The 19,142-nt window shown below is 49.3% G+C and overlaps 2 protein-coding genes across 2 annotated transcripts in view; one reads left to right on the forward strand and one right to left on the reverse strand.

The window, feature by feature from the left end:
• LOC144792007 (uncharacterized) overlaps nt 1–3,607 on the reverse strand; it is a 42,792-nt gene extending 39,185 nt beyond the window's left edge. Inside the window, exon 1 of the mRNA XM_078666871.1 lies at nt 3,410–3,607. Coding sequence (XP_078522997.1) covers nt 3,410–3,607 — 198 coding nt within the window. The remainder of the gene's footprint in view (nt 1–3,409) is intronic.
• The window catches only part of MYO7B (myosin VIIB), a 1,196,498-nt gene that overhangs the window by 967,346 nt on the left and 210,010 nt on the right, over nt 1–19,142 (forward strand). Inside the window, exon 37 of the mRNA XM_078666047.1 lies at nt 10,945–11,102. Coding sequence (XP_078522173.1) covers nt 10,945–11,102 — 158 coding nt within the window. The remainder of the gene's footprint in view (nt 1–10,944; nt 11,103–19,142) is intronic.

The following is a 19,142-nucleotide window of genomic DNA, read 5'->3' on the forward strand; positions in this document are numbered from 1 at the left end:
AGATCGGACAACAAGGTATCGTCTCGAGGTGCTCTAACAAGTTTCTCTGAGGCTTCGTCTTTTATACACTGGTTTAAGACATGTGAACACTCTTTATTACAACAGAGACATTGTGAAGTATGAGGATGACATCCCCGGCACCCCCCCCCCCCCAGTTCCGGCCCATTCCAACATGACAACAGTAGAGGCCCTTACCCCTCGTACAATAGGAGGGGCTATCACGCAGCTGAGTGTTCTGCCGATTCCTTTGGAATGTGTGCGCCTGATCGAATCTCATGGGGTGGGGAGGTCATGATCAATAGTAGCTCCGTTGAAGAGGGGCGAGTGCATACAGTAGTGGGCAATAAACTGTATCCTCAGGCTGAGGGATGACCAGCGGTCCGTGCAGACAATCAGGCTCAGAGGTCGGGGTCATCAAAGGAGGGGTAATCATGGAAGAAAAGGAGGTGTTGGTCAGGCGCGGGGTGTGATTCTCAGAGACAGAGTCATGCGGGAGGGGAGGGCTTATGACTTGTGCATGTGAGAGTGGGGGCGGCCAGGGTGCGTGGGGGATGCTTACAGGGTCAGGGAAGTGCGCCAACGATCGATCGTGAACAGGGAGACCATGATACCTAGAATGGCTGTCGTGTATGTTCATACGTGAGTCTGCAAGATGGCGCAGATGATGTTCAGTACATGAACTAAAATTCCACACTTGAGGAGGGCATGCTTGTAGCAGCAGCATGGCCCTTCATGGTACCAATCAAATGTTCAATGACACCTCCGGGCAGATGCTCCCAACCTTCTTTCCACCTCCTCCTCCTGATTTTGCCGTGAGGCAGCAGAGGGCCTGGTGCTGCGGCGGGGTGCTACCACCAGTGGCACGGATTGGCTACTATGGCTGGAATTAGCCTCACTAGTGTCGTCCCCCCCCCCAGCTGGCCCTGGCCAGTTGCCTGCATACCCTGAACTGCAGTTGTCACTTGCTCCAGAGCTCTCGCGGCGTCCTGACAGCACTGGACCATTTGCGCCTGCATGGCCAAGGAGCGTCATGACAACTGGGACGTCGCGTTGCCAATGAGATAATTTGACCGCGTGTATGCAGACAGGCGGGTCAGCAGCTGCCGGTGTCTGCGCCGGTTGATGTCCCGCTGGCTAAACATGGCCTGGGTGTTGGCCTCCACAGCAGCGGTCATCCTCTCCATACGGTCAGTCAGCTGACCAACATTCCGAGCGGTCTTGTTGAGCTGGAGATGTATAGCAGCGAGATGACGGGCTTGTGTCTTGTGGACGTGGAGCATACGGCGCTCAATAGAGAGCCCAGGTGCCCCCCTGCCAGCGCGTGATGTGGTATTGCGCGGCTCCCTCACCAGTCCGCTGGACTGGCTCCTCACAGCCGCAGGGCGGCGGGTTTGTCTGCGTGTTGCTGCTGGTGTTGTCAGCCCCACTGGTGTTTGAGTCACTCGCTGTGGTACTGCTGCGCCTGTTGGCGCAGAGGTGGCACTGTCCACAGGGGCAGGTGGTGTTATGACCGCTGGTGCGGCAGCTTGCCCTGATGGTCCTGGCTGTGGGGATCGATGTACGTCTCCCTCAGTGTCCTCTGTAATTTCTTCAATTTGCAGGGCATCGCTGTCCGTACTGGGTACTTCAGCGCCACCTGTGATGTAAAGTGGACGTTGATTAGTGACATGTTACTTACACATTGGAGCTTCCTACATGCATGCAGGCTACCATTCCCTGACTCGCTGCAGGATTGCCTCTCACTGAACAGGTCTGGCTGTATGGGGCTAGATGGTAATTGTGGTCAGACTACATGTCCCACAATGCAATAGGGCTTTTGTAGTGTGCTTTGGCTGCATGACTGGGGTTTGTAATGGGATGATCTGGGGTCATGGCCATTGTTAGGGGACAGGGTCGCAGTCGCATGGCACTTACCTTGTGTATCTTGGGTGGGTTGGGAGGAGTCCAGCTGGATTACCCCCACGCATGCCTGCGGGTTCAGGGTGTCCTCTACTCGGTCCTCAAGTGGGGTGTTGGGTGGGACAGTGGGCTCCACTCCTCCTGTCGCAACACGCTCCCCCAGCCTCTATGCGATCTTCTCCTTGGCCCGCCCTCTGAGGTCGTACCAGCGTTTTTTCAAGTCATCCACAGAGCGCTGGGTAACCCCCATGGAATTCACTTTTGCGCAGATGCGCACCCAAATCCTCCTTTTGTCGGCCTCGGGCACCCTTCTCGAGTCCTTCCCGAAGAGGCTGTTGTGGTCCTTCGACACTCCCTCTATCAAATGTTCTAACTCTTGTTCTGAAAATTTAATTTTCCTTTTTCTTCCTGTGGAAGTTTCACCTGCAGCTTCCTGTGACATGTTGTGCACTGGGGTGTCTCCTGGATTTCACCTGTAGGTACTCTGGAGGGAGCTCTGGCAATGCTGCTTCCACTTCAGGCTCACAATGCTGAATGAGGGTGGAATCTACCTACTTCCTGGTTGTGATGTCATCACTGTGCTCAGAATGCGACTTCCCGTTTTTGAGATCTCGCAATTAGCGACATCGCAATTTGCGATTTCGGAAATTGCGAGATCGCTATTTCAACAAGGGTATCGGCCGAATCTGCGATTTTTATGCGATTTTCGGAAACTCTCAATCGGCGATTGCGGCCGATTGCGAATCGCTTTTTTTATTCGCATTTTTTCATGAATGCCATTCTGCGATTTCTAAATTGCGATTCGCTTTTTCTCGCAATTTAGGAATCGCAGAATTTGACATTGATGAATCTATGTGGAAGTTCTGTCTCTCGGTGATTTAATAAAATCTAGAAAGGGTTCTAATTTCCTCTCTGGCTTATGGTCCAGAAACTGATCAGTTAAAGCGCCCCATTTTTAACTTTCAAGGTCCCTAGCTTGGATCCACTCCCAATAAATGTTCTTAATAGTTTCTCTTGAGGGGGGTGACTGTGACAACCATTCTTCACTTAACCCCAAGTTACTCATCAGTACCCTTAGCTTATTCAACCAGACAATCTTCCTTGGACTGTTCAGAGTAATGATTTCATCTAGGACTGCAGCCTAGTGTGCCAGCTCCGGGGTCCTTCTGAGGCGCACCCAGTAGAGTAATGGACGCAGACCAACTGTATATTTAAATGACCGGCGACCCATATCATAGAGTAATGGTTTTAAGGGGGTAGAAACCGGGAGACCCACTAGCTCTCTCAAAAACTTGTTCTCAGTTTTGACTAGCTCGGGGACACTATCAAAACCCCACAGTTCTGACCCATAGGTTGCAGCAGCCAATGCCTTTCCATCATAGACGGCTAGAGCAGGGGCAATGGGTCTACTAGAGGTAGCACGATGGTCTCTTGAGATTGCTCCCGACACTCTTTTAAGATTCAAGAGCATTTTGGCTACATGTGAGTCCCATTTCATCTTGTGGTTTACCCTTACTCCCAGGTAGTCAAATGCATTCACTTCCTCTAGGGGTGAACCATTTAGGGTAACGTTGATCTTCCTAAGTTTCTTGCTTCGGGATAATACCATCAGTTTGGTTTTAGTGGTGTTGATTGTGAGCCCACGCTCCTCGCAGAAGACACCAAACCTATCCAGCAGTTTCTGGAGGCCAGAGGGGGTCTTAGACATCAGGAGGATGTCATCTGCGAAGAGGAGGGTCGGTGTTTTCTCGGCCGCCAGGGTGGGGGCATCCGCTGGTTCCTCCCTTAAATGGTCTGCCACCCCATTTATAAAGAGGGAGAACAGAGTGGGGGCCATCACACAACCCTGGCGGACCCCCCTCTGCACTGGTATTTTCTCAGTTAATTGTCCCTCACTCCCCCATCTAATTCTAGCATAAGTGCTATCATGTAGTCTTTTTATTAACTCTAGGAGGTATCGCGGTAAGCCCATGTCGTGTAGCACCTGCCACAATTTAACTCGGGGTACAAGATTGAAGGCAGTTTTAAGGTCTATAAAAGCCAGGTATAACGAACCTTTGCCGATGGACACAGTCTTCCAATATGTAGCTGTAAATCTAAATACTTGGTCCATTGTGCCTATCTTCTGCCTGAACCCCGCTTGTAGGTGCGTTAGGATGTTTCCCTCCTCCAGCCAAACCAGCATTCTAGAAATGTATTTATTTATTTTATTTGCGAGTTTATATAGCGCTGGAATCGACTCCATCTGGAGTAGCTCTGCGCTTTTGGGCCGGTTTACAGACACAGGGGAGAAAGTAGAGCTGGAGTTAGATCTCGTTTTTAAACAGTGAAGTTTTAAGGAGTTTTCTGAATTTGAGATGTACAGTACACTGTCTGAGAGTCAGAGGGAGTCGGTTCCACAAAGTAGGTCCAACTACAGATAGCGCCTTACCTCCGTGCCTGGCTTTATTGGCACGAGGCACTACCAGTAGATGGCTTGTGCTAGATCTAAGCAATCTGGAAGGGATGTAGGGAGTGAATTTCTGCTTCAGGTAGGTAGGGCCTTGTCCATTTATGCTCTTGTGAATGATACAGCATATTTTGAATTTTGCCCTTTGTCGTATGGAAAGCCAATGAAGTTGGTTTAAAAGAGATTTGGATGCTGTTCTTGGCAGGGCATTCATAACTAGGCGAGCCGCCGTGTTCTGGACTACCTGAAGTCTAGCCAACACTTCCTCGTTAGCAGAGAGAAGCAAGCCATTGCAGTAATCAATACGACTCAAAACAAGGGCTTGCACTAGAGTCTTCCTGAAAGAGTCTGGCAATAAAGGAAACATTTTTCGCAACATGCTAATGATATGAAAGCATGAGCCTGCAACGCAGTTGCTGTGTTGTTTAAGTGACAGATCCTGATCGAGGCGGATCCCCAGGTTTTTCACGACCTGTTTGGGTTCTGGGACCATACCAAGATCAGAAGGCCACCCATTCGGGGTCCACAGAAGTTTGGCCTCTCCGAGTAGCATTACTTCAGTTTTACTGATGTTGCACTGTAGATAGTTGGTAGACATCCACTGTGCAACGGCCTTCATGCCTGCAGAGAAAGAGTTCCTTAATTCAGCGGTGAGAGTTTTAAAAGGGAAGAGGAGCTGCGTGTCATCCGCGTATGACACGGGGATGAAACCAAATTTGCGCATCACTCTTGCCAGGGGTGCCACATAGATGTTAAAGAGTGTTGGGCCCAGACAAGAGCCCTGTGGCACCCCTTTAGAAATCTCCACCTCCGCTGATCGATATGCACCCATGGTGACAGTCTGGGTGCGATCGGTTAGGAAACTCCTTAGCCAGTCAAGGGCTTTGTTCTTAACTCCTACGTTCGACAACCGGTCAACAAGGATGTTATGTGACACGGTGTCGAACGCTGCCGACAGATCTAGTAGCACTAGGATCACCGTGTGGCCTTTGTCCTGGAACATGTGTAAGTCATCAGTAACAGACAGGAGGGTGGACTCAGTACTGTGTTTCGGCCTAAAACCAGATTGAGAATAGTCTAGGCCACCGGTGGTTTCAACATAGTTGGATAGATGTTGATTTACATATTTCTCTGTAAGTTTACCCAAAAATGGAAGCAGGGAAATGGGCCTGAGATTTGTTAATTCGGTCCACGGAGTAGCAGTGTTTTTCCTAATAGGCCTAACTAGCGCCTGTTTCCATTGTCTCGGGACCGACCCTGTACTAAGCGACAAATTGACAAGTTTTTCAATTGTAGGGCCTAGTGCTTCCAGTAAAATAAGCATGAGTCTGGCTGGAATTATATCGTCCGGGCTGCCACTTTTAATCTGAATAGTGAGTGTTGACAGCTCCTTTGAGGTGATAGGGGGAAAGATCTCTAATGTGTGAGAATTTTGATTATGTTGTGTTTCGAGAGAGGCAGGATCTGCATCACTAGTCATGGTGTTGTAAGAGTGAATTATTTTCTCGTAGATAGTCTATTTTGTTTGAGAAGAATTGAGATATATCATCACAAAGCTTTTGTGATGAAGTGTCAGGACTTTCACTAGCTGTCGGTTTGACAAAAGATTGTATTACTTGGTACAGAACCCTGGAGGAATTGTTTGCGGCTGTGATAAGGGATGTTATGTGGGTTTTCCGTGCAGTACGGATAGCTTTGTGATAAATGGTTAATGAGTCCCAATAAAGACTTCTATCGATTGCTAGGTGGGATATTCTACATTTTTTCTCTAACTTCCTAGCTGTTTGTTTTAATGTCCTAAGGTTGTCAGAAAACCATATTTCTTGTTTATTAGCTGGCCGAGGTCTAAATTTTTTTAGAGGGGCTATAATGTCTATGGCAGTTTTTGAGGCTCTTTCAAATTTATTAAGAGCATTTTCAATATTTTCTGACGTGGAAAAAGAGGGTTCAATGAATTTATCTAAAAATATAGTTTCATTGACTTTATGCCATTGACCTCGTTCGCTAGGAAGAGAAATCGGCCCAAAAGGAGTAGGTTTGGAATAAGAGGTGTAAAACTCAATGATAAAGTGGTCAGTCCAGCTGACTTGAATGGGGAGAGAACAGGTGACTGTAGGGAAATTAGCTAATATTAAGTCTAGGGTGTGCCCAGCCTGGTGTGTTGGGCCTATATTTCGTTGTGTTAGCCCTAGTAAAGAGAGGTCGTTTACAATAGATTGTGCTTCTTTACAGTCTTTCTGTTCACTGTGTATGTTGAAATCTCCAACTAGTAAAAAGTCTCTGTCATTATAAACATAAGGTGCAAGATTCTCAAGTAGGATATCTGAGAAGTTCGTGCTGGGTCCTGGAAGGCGGTACACTAAAGCACCCATTCTGGTTTGTTTAGGGGAGAGGGCAATTTTAAAAATTAGTAATTCGATGTCAGGAGTGCTTAGTTCCGCTACTGTGGTACAGATAATTTCCTGTTTATAATTAATCGCAATCCCTCCTCCTATTTTCGTGGGGCGGTCTAGTCGAATTATTTTATAGCCAATTGGAATTGCTAAAGCGATAGCGGGGGTCGAGTGGGGTTTGAGCCAGGTTTCGGTGATAAAACTCAGATCTGGCTCGTTGGAGGAAATAAGGTCCCAAACTTCAGATGTGTGCTTGGGTAATGGCCTTATATTGCAAAGGATGTTTTCCTTCCAATAAGAGTAGGGGAATGGGTACTATTTTCCCTAACTTTGGGGAAGGGAGTAAAGGCTATGACATTTCTCTCAACGCAGGCTACCTGGCAACAAGTGGTAAACCGAGCTCTGCAATGAATACATGAGAAAGGACCCTCCAATGAATTGTTGTTATATTTACCACAAACTTTTCTTGGGCTTACTTGTAAGATCCGAAGTGCCTGTGCAGAGTAAGTTATCCTGGAGGAAAGAGGAGTGTGCACATTGTGCATAGATTCCCCCATGGCCCCTGGTACCGTCCTGTCGCGGACGGGCGCAGATGGGCTGGTCTTTGGCTCGTCTTAGGCGCTGGCTTAGGCGCCCCCCTGCGTGCAACCGCTGCGCGCTAGAACTGACGAGTGGCTAAATAGCCCTGTGTGCTAAAAGGCTAGAGCGCTAACCGCTCGACTCAACCTCTCAGGAAGTGCCTGGGCGTGTCTCTCTGGCTCTTGCCTGTCCCGCCCTCCGCTCAACGGTATTGGATACCGAGTCGGACCGGGGCGGGCAGGCTGCAACACTGAGCAGAGACTTCCTAAACGAACCTTAATGCCCCTGGCAGCTCCGAAAATAATCGTAAGTGCACAGTGGATACGTGTATTAAAATTATTAGTCAATTCTAACACATAGGTGACACATAAGTGAAGTTTAAAAATTCGTAGTCAATTTTTAAAATTAGCGTAACAAAGACATAGAGCTATTCAGGAGAGATCAACAAAGCCAGCAGAGTCTTCTGCTCTGCAAATGTTTACCTGGCGCCAAGCGGGGTCGGGAGACACTGTCTACCTTTACCGCAATCAGCCTTGCCTCCTCGCAGCCTAAATAGCCCTGTGTGCTAAAAGGCTAGAGCGCTAACCGCTTGACTCAACCTCTCAGGAAGTGCCTGGGCGTGTCTCTCTGGCTCTTGCCTGTCCCGCCCTCCGCTCAACGGTATTGGATACCGAGTCGGACCGGGGCGGGCAGGCTGCAACACTGAGCAGAGACTTCCTAAACGAGCCTTAATGGCCCTGGCAGCTCCGAAAATAATCGTAAGTGCACAGTGGATACGTGTATTAAATGAGGACCCTGCCAACCACCTTCTGGATTACATCAATTAAACTTATTGGTCTGTAATTGGCAGGGTCCTCTCTCGCCCCCTTTTTGTAAATTGTGACCACCTCTGCTCCTTTCCAGGAATCTGGGACTAAATGGCCCTGTAGCAAGAGGTTCATCAGGTGGAGGATAAGATTGTCCCAAGGGATGGGATCATAGAGAATTAGATCGCCCGGTACGCCATCTGGCCCGGCGGCCTTTCCAGGGGTTATGTTTTTGATGGCATCTTGAACCTCATGCAGTGTAAAGGGGTCGGGTGGTTCAAGGTTCATAATTGCTGGTTCTAGTTCTGGCATGATGAATGTATCTTTGCCTGGTTTGCTCGATGAATGAATGTATTGACTTCGTTGTCATGTTCATGATGTTGCAGCATATGACATGTGTTGGTCTCTTACAACTAGGAAAAGACAAAATGGTGCATGCAGGTTGGAAAGGGGCAGAGCAGGCTTACAAGGGTATATGTTGTCCAGTGGTACAGCAAGGGTGGTGTGGGCCCTAATACAAGCAAGAAAAAAGTTGCCTCTCACCTACCACTTCATTATTAAAACACAGCCACAATTGGGATGCAGTTGGTCCCTTGCATCCCTGGGCATCAGTCAATAGAGTAACTAGGAAGCTAAATATTGACAATTAAAACCCACCAGTACATGCATGAATCCAATCCCACTCCTTTCAAATAATGGGTCATGCAACACTTTGTGTATTCCTCACCTTCTGGAAGGCCACAATGGAATCTTCCCCTATAGTGGTCTGTATAAGGGCTACCAAATAGAGGCAAAAAGCAATGGAAATCACTGGATCAAGCCCTATAATTCTTATGGGAGAATATGAGGAGAGAAAGAGAGGAGTCATCCAAACCCAGTGAGCAAAAAATATGTGCCAAAGTCAGCAACATCTTCCTTGCAGCAAGTTCTACAATCCTTCTCAGCCCATAGGACTACTGTAATTTGAGCTGTCGTATTTCATGCAAAGGGAACCCTTAGACTACTTCAGGAACTTACTCAAAGGTAGTATTTCCACGTCTTAACAGATTATCAGCTAAGCAACACATGTAGCAGTGCTTTCCATACATGGATGCTGTTGCATAGTGGCCACTGAAGACTTGTGCCATGGCTGGTGCTTAATTCCCTTTCATGACTAGCAATACAAACATCAACTTTCTTTTATTAGTACCTAGCATTTCAGATCTGAGGCAAACCAGGAAATAAAGAATATGGAGACAGTGGCTAAAACTCCTAAATCATTTGACCTAAAAACGAAGAGGGTACATGAATCAGCAGCACAAAACCGATGGTAGAGTATATCACCAGTAGGTGCTTAAATCACACTAGTGACAGGAGCATCACAGCATCAGCATTGTCAGAAGCAGCTACAGAGCAACCCTTCTGCCAGAAGCTGAAACTGGCCACCAGTGAGAATGGAAATCAGCATCTCTCAGTAGTGCTTATCAAAGCCCTTCCTGCCACCAGACAAATAATTATGCTCTCTCCCTACCTCTCAATGCCCTGGCAGAAGGAGCATTTTCAACTAGCTTCAACAAATGAGTGATATATATATAGTTTAAAATGACTACAAGATAAGTATTCCACTAAAGGCACAAATATCTTTTTAATTTTTGTTTTCTTTCACTAGCTCATTGGAGCTTCTACTAGGAGTGGCGAACACAGGGCTGGTCCCTGTGTAGTCCTGAGGAAGTGCTAGGGGGATGCACGAAACTAGTGGACAGATAGGAATGGATAGGTACACCTGAGTACATTGACATTTGGGCACCCTAATCGTTCTACGCCGGTTTTAATACAGTACCACCTAGAAGCCAGAATAAAATTGTTTATAGCTTACTAGGTAGGTAATTTTAACAAATTCACATATTCCACTCCATCACATCACTACCTTTGCACCACACATAGTCATTATTAAAGTGCTCCTGCGTAACTCGTGAGTTGTAGCACGCCCCAGTCCGTAGAGGGCTGGGAGGACCCCCATGATGAAGCATGTCACAAAGGGGCAACCCTGGTGAGTGAGGGGACACTAAGAAAAAGAGCAACTTCTCCTTTTCTCTCATAGGATACACTATTCCAACCCCATTGAGCGTTGTGGATAGGACTACTAGCAGCTAGGCTCTCGATCTCTGTTCCAGAGATCATTTGTGATTTATCTGACCTTGGAGGGCGAGCCTAAGCAATTCCCTCTTTCTCCCCCTTGTTTTGTTGATATATCAATCAGAAAACCTCATATCCTACTTTCGGACTGATCCCCTCTCATATGAACTCAAACTAGTATCTTCTAACGCTAGAGTCTGTATAGGGCCTTTTCAAGCAGATTATTGACATTTTAAGAGACAATACTGGAGCTGCAAGTTCTTCAGTTCCTGCTGGTGCCATAAGTAGTACGTGCTAAAAACAGGCCATGAAGAGTGCCCTTCCAGATGCAATTTCTTTCACTTTTGATGTATCCAAGTCATACGGATATTGATTAACCCAGGTCAAGTCTACTGCTCTTCGAATTTCAAGCCATTGTATCTATGTGAGAGTCTTAAATCTATGCATTCTGGAAGCTGATGCCTTCGTATCAATGCAGAAAGTAGGCCAGTCAAACAACAATAGAGAATAATATTGCAGTGTGTGTCATACTCTTAAAACATCTATTTTCTGGTCCGCTACGTAATGTGTAAATGTGCATTCGCTATTCCTCTCAGTCACTCTTTCCTACGGTTAATAGATCTGATAATCAGAGATAACGACTCCAGGATGATTCTATTGAATGTAATTCAGCACAAATGGTAAGGCTTTCATTTTTTTGCAGGCCTCCCGAAGCAGGGTCAGTTACCAGGGCAGTGTTGCAGAGGCCTCGGGAAAAGGGGCACTTGTGGTCTGTCTCCAAGGAACCCATGAAACAGCCGCTGCTGAAGAGAGTGTGTGCAGATGCCGACCTAAGGGATCATGCCTGTCAGGCATTTATCGATATCCTTATATCATCTTACAGCTCCTGTCCCACTCCCAACTGTATGTTAGCTCCTGCTTACATTGGCCTAAATGTGTATCAAACTCCAGGCATTATTTGTTCGTCATCTGCTGCAATACACGAACATAGAAACAGATGGAACTTGTTTTGAACCAGTCGCAACACCTCTCACATCATTGCATGAAATAAAACCAAGGGTCTGAAATGCCTGAACCTTTAAGCTGTAACAAAGAATTTTTGTAGGTATGTTACATAAAATAGCTCGTTTATGAAGGGTTTTGTAACAAAACATGTTGTAACATAGGCATAGGCATAGGTGGTGCTCATGGAACATCATGTCTGTTTCAGATGTAAAGCACAGAAATAAAATGACATGATACAGAGTTTTGTTTTTCAGCCTTCAGAACTGTACTACTACTACCACTACGACTACTACCACTACAACGGCTACCACTACTACTACTACTACTGCCCATTGTTGGTCTGGTTGTATTGGGCAAGTCTTTGTATGGTGCTCCAGCTGTGGTTCAGGGTCCTCATTTCTGTTCTGATCAACACACCCCCAACCCTTACAGAACCCATCCTTTGCTTTAATCGGGTGCTGGTCCGTGGCATCAGAGATGGCCTGTATGATTTTTGTCAGGATTGTACGCAAGATCGACCAGTTGTTACATTTGGTTAATGCTCCCTTCTTTGTAATCTTGACGATGGTGCCTTGGTTCCAGTCACATGATACTTTCTTTCCGTCCCAAGTCTATGTAAACCGTGGCTGTAGGGTCTTGTCTGATGTTTCAGGGTCTGCCTTGAACATTTCTGCACTTACGTTAAATTTGACAGAAGCTTTTGTGTTCCTGAGAGATTGGATGACCTTGACAGTTTCTTCTTTCTGTGGTGGGGCGCTATTCGCATATAGTTCTGTCTCTGCTTCTTTTAATGTCCACTTCACTTGTTGGTATTTGTCTATTCTTTGCAGTGCTTGTCCCAGAGAGCTTCCTGCTCTTCCTCTGTTGTGAATAGTCTACTCTGCTTGTCCTTGATAAGGATCTGTATGTTGCCCGCGATTTAGCACTGACTAACCTCAGGATCTTGAAGACATTCTCCCATTCTCCGGCCCCACTGCAGCTTGGCCAGCAAGTTATCCATGTATGCCAGCTTGTCTGCTCTTTTCATTATATTTGCTGCTCTGTTTGCTTCTATTTACTGTGTATTGGTGGTTGCACTTCTCCTGCAGCCTCTCAGATTTGGCCTCCATTTTTGCTGCCCTCCTGTCTTCAATAGTTTGCCATGTGTATTGTCTTATCCATTCTTTCCTCTTTCTTTGCTTGGTTCTTAGGCATGTTTCACTGCTCCTCAAATATATTGAAAATACCTGTTCCCGTTTCTTGTTGACTACGTCTACAGTTAGCTCAGACTGATCTTCCATGCCTTCAAAACCGTACAGTATAAAATGGTAACATACAAAGCACACAGTAGATGCTCACAAGACTTTGAACAAGTCTGTCATTCGAACATTATATAAACCAGTGATGGACCCTTGTCAAATGGCAGATATTTAGAGCCTAGACTTCTCTGGTCTTTTGCATATGTTCTTAAACTACACATTGTATTCTGCTGAAAAATGCAACCACTATTTCTACAACACTTTCCCCCACTATATGTTGTGGGAGAGAGATGGATCAGATTCTTGTTGCATCTTCACTGGCTTTCTTCCCCATTTATGACATATGACTGTTCTGTAATTCATGTTCTCAACCACCTGAGTCACTGAACACATATTATTTCTTTTGTGTAAGTGCACTGTGCAAAACCCACTCAAACAAATCATTGTTTTGCGCATTTGCTTTATTATGTAATGTCATTCTATAGGTGCTCATTACTCCTAATGTCTGACCACAGTGCATCCTGTAAAATGTTCCTCTCATCTGTGTGGTATCAGTAAGAGATAGGAGTGACTCATAACCTCTTAGTCAGTTGTCATATGTGTAGCTAGAATACCAAAGAGGCAAAGGGGGCATGTTGTCAGTCGAAGCAGTCCCCTGAGCATGCTGAATTAATGTAACCCTAACTCAGTAGAGTATCCAGACACATATAAGCCGAGATGCTGCAAGGAAAGAAATTCAGGAAACATATGTTTCTTCTTTAGAATAGCATTCGGAAAAACATTCTTACTTTTAGATGGATACACAAGACAACATCTGACAGCATGAGAGGCCTGATAATGGGATAATCAAAATCACAGATTTCATTGTGGATCCGGAGACTTTCACCCATGAACATCGCCTGCTGAAAACAGGCAAAATGCTGGTTGGAAATTTCCATTTTTCTTGGTAGTTTCTCATTTCCCTCAGGATATATCATGTTCACGTACATTATTCCTCCCTCTGAAGTTATCCATACTTTTTAAGGGGAAATACTGACCGAAAATCGAGGGCACTCATAATGAGGCCTGTAGTGCAGTGGGGGCGTGGCTGAGCATGCAATGGTGGCGGACGTGCCTGGGTAGAGCTCTGTAAAAGGCTCCCCTACCACAGCCCATTTGTCCGTCAAAATTGCTTATTTTGGCCTGCAATCGCCGGCGAGTGTGTGCAAAGTGCCCATCTCTCGACTGACCAAGTTTGGGGCTGCTGGCTCCTACCGAGCCGTCCCGACGGAGAGAAACACTGACTACCCCACCTGCGAACGCTTCCGGCCGGCGAGGAGAGGCACCTGAGGCCGGGGACCCAACCAGCCGGCTAGGCCCTGTGGCGGAGAACAGCGTCCCGGAACTACCGGCGGACTCTAACCAACACCGGAGCCCATGCTCGAGGACAAGTGAGGGGCCTGGGGAGACGTGGTGAGATTGGCCCCCAGCTGGCTGCTGCGCAAGGGGCACGAGGACGGAGACCGCTGGCCGCGGGCTCCCACGGCATTGGTGCAGCTGGATTTGGCCTGAGATCTGCAGCGGGAGGACCCGCAGTGCATCTCCCTTATCTGGCGGGAGCCGGAATTGACTACTTGCCCCGGTCTGCGCCGCTGGGTTGTGGATGCGACACCCACGTCGGAGACTGCTTCCTGCTGACGTTGGAGGCTACCTGAGGCCGGGGACGTGGCCTGCCTACTAGCCCTGTGGAGGTGCAGTGCGCCAGGGATCGATAGGCGCCGCGACGCCTTGGCCGGGACCCTGCCGGGTGCTACACTCGGCGGTGGGAAATTGCTGGCTTCCGCACTGTGTCGGAGACCCGGAGCCGCCTGTGGACTGGGCCGGAGGAGGCGAGGCGTGGGGTGGGTTGCGCTTGGCCCCCCTCTGATTGACCAGGGAGGAGATACGGGACCAGATTCCCGCGTGCACTGTCGTTGAGGTCGGCGACACGACTGGGGAGACAGAGCTGGGACCCGCTCGCCGCCTTGCCCTGCTGCTTGCCCGGCCCTGACGCTGATGCGTTTTTGGGACACTTCATTGCACGGACCCCCGCCCTGTGCCCAGGTGAACGCTGAAGGCCTACCCTGACATTGAGACGTGGCTGTGCTCTGAGCGCTGCATCCGTTGCACACGGTTCTGTGGTGGCCTTGACTCCGCTGAGGAACTTGCTCATCCACACTGAGATCTCCTTAGCGACGCTGGCACTCGTAGACCCGAACACAGGCGGGACTGCGAGGTACACGAAGAGGCCGACGTGCGCCCTGAGGAGCGGGAGAAGGGCGAAGGGGATCGCGAGCTGGTCCCCCTAGTGCGTTGCAAATACTGTCTGCGGTGTCGGACGGGTGTATACCTGGCGGATAGAGTCGCCCCCTCTTGGATTGCAACCCCCCCCTCCTGCACGGGATCCTTTCCCCAGACACCTGGTGGCGCCGCTGCCTCTCACTTGCGCCTGTGACATGGCACGGTCGACTTGGGTTTGAACCATCTTCTGGCGGATCCCGCTCCCACCGTAGGCATATCCACGACGTTTCTACAGGGCACAAGATACTCAAGTTCCTTGCAGCTGAATAGCGTCGCCCCCTCGGTGAGCTATTACTCCGTGGACTGCGTAAAAGGGCTCCCTGACACATACAATTGCCTACACACTGCGGAGCCTCCCATGTCTGCGGGGCCTAAAACAAGAGCCGTAACCAGCGGCGCGCAGGCGAAGGGTAAGATGGCGAAGCAGGCTGAGCAGGACCAAACGGCCTCCAAACTGGACACGATGTTGGCAGCAATGGAAAGGCTGGAGGAGTCGATGCAACTGACCCACACCTCTTTAGAGACTAAAATTGACAGTGTGGCCATAGATCTGACGCACCTCCGAGCCGACCACAAAAAGCTCTCTGAGCGGACAACCACCCTGGAGACCGCAATGACAGATCTGACTCCCAAGATCACTCAGATGGACAAACATGTTCAAGATCTTCTTAACAGGGTGGAGTTCCTGGAAGATCGCGCAGAGTATGCGGAAGGCCGGGCTAGAAGGAACAACATCCGCATAGTGGGCCTGCCGGAGCGGTGGGAGCATAGAGAAGCGCCGGAGCATGTGGAGCCACCGCTCAGAGCCATTCTCCCGGAAGACACCCTCTCGCAGCACTTTGTTGTAGAGCGAGCCCATCATGTGCCGACCCGACCTCCCCCTGAGGGCTCCAACCCGAGGCCAATGCTAATCCGTGTGTTGAACTATCGTGATCGCGACACTATTCTGAGTGAAGTTAGGAAGTTATCCGAAGTCAGGGTTGACAACGCGAAAATTATGTTCTTCCCTGACTACACAATCCAAGTACAACGTCAGCGACACTCATTCTTGGCAGTGAAGCAACGCCTCCGCCGCCTGGCTCTCAAATATTCCTTGCTGTTCCCTGCTCGCCTACAAGTCGTGGCTCAGGACAAGACACACTTTTTCAACACCCCGGCGGCGGTTGAGGCCTGGCTCGACTCGGGTGTTGACAACGAACCTGGTGGGATGCCCCCGAGGATGCGCCGCGACAGAGGAATTCGACGGCGCCGGCGCAGGAGACCCTCAATGGCGAATTCAACACGTGCAGAAACAGACGTGGGCCCTACTCCAGAACACCGGCAAACTGAACAACAAGAGGCCCTCCGCATGGTGGCGGAGATCAGTGGATCGGTGTCGGGAGACCCTGCCCCAGGAACTAGCCCTGAACGACAGGTGAGCGATGATGAGTACTTTTACGGATTGACAGACTCCCAGATATCGGGAGATCTTCCAGATGTTACACCACAGACCGCTGACCTGCTCCATTGACATTGCTTTAATCTACACGGCCTGCATTTGTGATGCAAAGCCGCATCTGCAGCTGATGTTCTACAGGGTCCTTAGGTTGCTGGTGTGCTGCTGGGGGTGCTACACTGATGCGACGGCGAGGTTCGGATTTGCTTGCTGCGAACTTGAGTGCCGAACCTAATACTTGTACCCTGTAATGGTTGATCCCACTACTGGTGAGTCCCGGGATTGTATAGGGGAGGTGGACGTACCCCCCCAGATGTGAGTGCCTATGTGCGCCCGCCTAACACAACTGCCGATTACTTGGCTCCTGGCCTGCTCAGACTGGCTACCCCATGCACTGGAAACTTTCGCTGTTGATGGGCTGTCTAACAAAGACTGCCTGTGGTGGGGAGCCTATACCCTCACCCTGATTGCATGAATCCTTGGTACATTTAATACTACAACCTCAGTGCACCCCCCTTGAACTTACGGACTGTTAGTGCTCACTTGAGCGTTTGGACGGCAACACGTTCCCCTGTTGTCCTTTTGGAATTATGATTATGTTTCCCAAGTTTATGAGACTGATACTCTTTTCCTTTCCCTTTGATGTGTGCTTGAGGGGCGGTGGGTCAGTGCGGACGTTACAAGGGGCATGGTATGGCAATTTGATCTGTTGTGCTGCTGGGTGGGATGATGCGGGTGGGTGTTGGGGGTGGGGGGTGGGAGTGGGGGGTGGGTAGAAGGAGTTGCAATGTCTACTGTAAATTTTGCACCTGGAACGTGCGTGGCATGCACACCATCTCGTGACGTTACCAGGTATACTCATATCTCAAGCGACACCGGGTGCAGGTAGTGCTGCTACAAGAGACACACTTGACAGAACAAGAGACACACACACTGCAGCGCCGGTGGAGGGGACAACTGTAAGCCACAGGTTTCTCAGCATATGCGCGTGGATCTTTGATATGGATCCGCCCAGGGGTCCCCTTTGCTCTCACTCAAAATACGCTGAATACTGAGGGCAGATATGTGATACTTCACAGTAGACTAGATGGACAGCAGATAGTCATAGCCTCTGTGTATGCCCCCAACACTGAACAAGGACGTTTTCTTACGCGATTATCGACAGCACTAGCGCCATGGACAGGCGTCCCACTCTTACTTGGGGGCGACTACAATTGTGTGCTGGATGTCCGGCTGGACCGCTCATTTCCCCCACTGGCAAATGCGCCGATGATCGGAACATCGCCAGCATTCGCCGACTGGGCAGCACAGTCGGATCTTCACGATGTCTGGCGCACTCGCAATCCCAACACGAGGATTTATTCGTATTACTCGGGTGCACACACACTACATGTCAGACTTGACAGATTCATGTTAACTAGTGACCTGCTACCTCATGTCACGGACTCCTGCTATCTGGGTCGCACTCACTCAGACCACAACCCTCACACTCTTGACTTTACCTGGGAACACCCTCACCCACCGATCCCCATGTGGCGACTCCAGCCGGATGTCTTACCAGACGCCCCATTCCAGGAATCACTCTCATCTCACATTCTACGATATTTTGAGGATAATACTGACACTGCGTCCACCCCGCAGGTTGAGTGGGATGCGTTTAAAGTGGTCACACGTGTTCGTTGTCTGGGCACGCAGGCGGGAATGAGACGCCAGGTGGATAGGGATTTGACGAGGGTGGAATCTACCCTACTAGATGGCGAGCAGGAGGCAGCGGAGGGCCACAATACGAGACTGGTGACTGCCCGTGAACAACATGCGCAACTTCTGGACAGATTGAAGAACTTGAATTATTCCGCACACTTGGCCCGCACACACACACGCTGGGGACAAGCCGGCAAGCTCTTGACTTGGCTGATACGGCGAGACACTCAAACGTTACGGGTGATGGCAATCCGTACCACACAAGGTTCCGTTGTATACACACAGAGAGCCATACATGAGGTTTTTACAAGTCACTATGTTGATCTGTACCGCTCCCGTTTGCGAGCCACTGGTGATGATATCTCCAGGTACTTATCGGAATTGCCACTGCCAACGGCCACTAATACACAGCGCGACGACCTGGGCGCGCCGCTTGCGGCGAAGGAACTTCGGACTGTTATATTCTCCCTTTCTCACGGTAAGACCCCAGGCCCTGATGGCTTGCCTGCGGAGTTTTACAAGGCCTACTCTACTATCCTCATCCCCGAGCTTTTGCGGATGTATCAGGCGGCAATAGAAGATGCCACTCTCCCACCCACTCTTAACGAGGCGAACGTGATATCACTTCTGAAGCCTGGTAGGGACGGGCTCAATATGGGATCTTACAGGCCACTTGCCCTCCTTAACACGGACTACAAGATCCTAGCGTCCGCACTGGCTCAGAGATTGGCGCCTCTGGTCCCCACACTGGTACACACTGACCAGAATGGTTTTGTGCCCACCCGCAGCACGTCTTATAACATCAGACGACTATTTCGTGTGCAGAGTTTGGCTGTGACCCGGTGGCCACGATCGGGATGTGTAATTCTGGATCTTGAGAAAGCGTTCGATTCAGTGGAATGGCCCTACCTCATGCAAGTACTGGGAAAATTTGAACTGGGAACTGCCTACATACGTATGGTGGAACTCCTTTACTCTGACCCTGTGGTGCGTGTACGCACGGGCCGGCTTTTCTCTGACCCGGTCCGAGTGCAGAGAGGCACCAGACAGGGTTGCCCCCTCTCCCCCCTGATTTTTGCGCTAATGATGGAACCCTTGGCTGCGCAGTTGCGCGCTTCCGGCGCGGATTGGGTTATCCCCCTGGCTGAGGGGGTGCACTCGGTGTCATTGTATGCTGACGATCTACTGATCTACGTTAGAGAC

The sequence above is a fragment of the Lissotriton helveticus genome, chromosome 11 (genome assembly GCF_964261635.1).
Source record: "Lissotriton helveticus chromosome 11, aLisHel1.1, whole genome shotgun sequence".
In the NCBI taxonomy this organism is placed as follows: domain Eukaryota; kingdom Metazoa; phylum Chordata; class Amphibia; order Caudata; family Salamandridae; genus Lissotriton; species Lissotriton helveticus.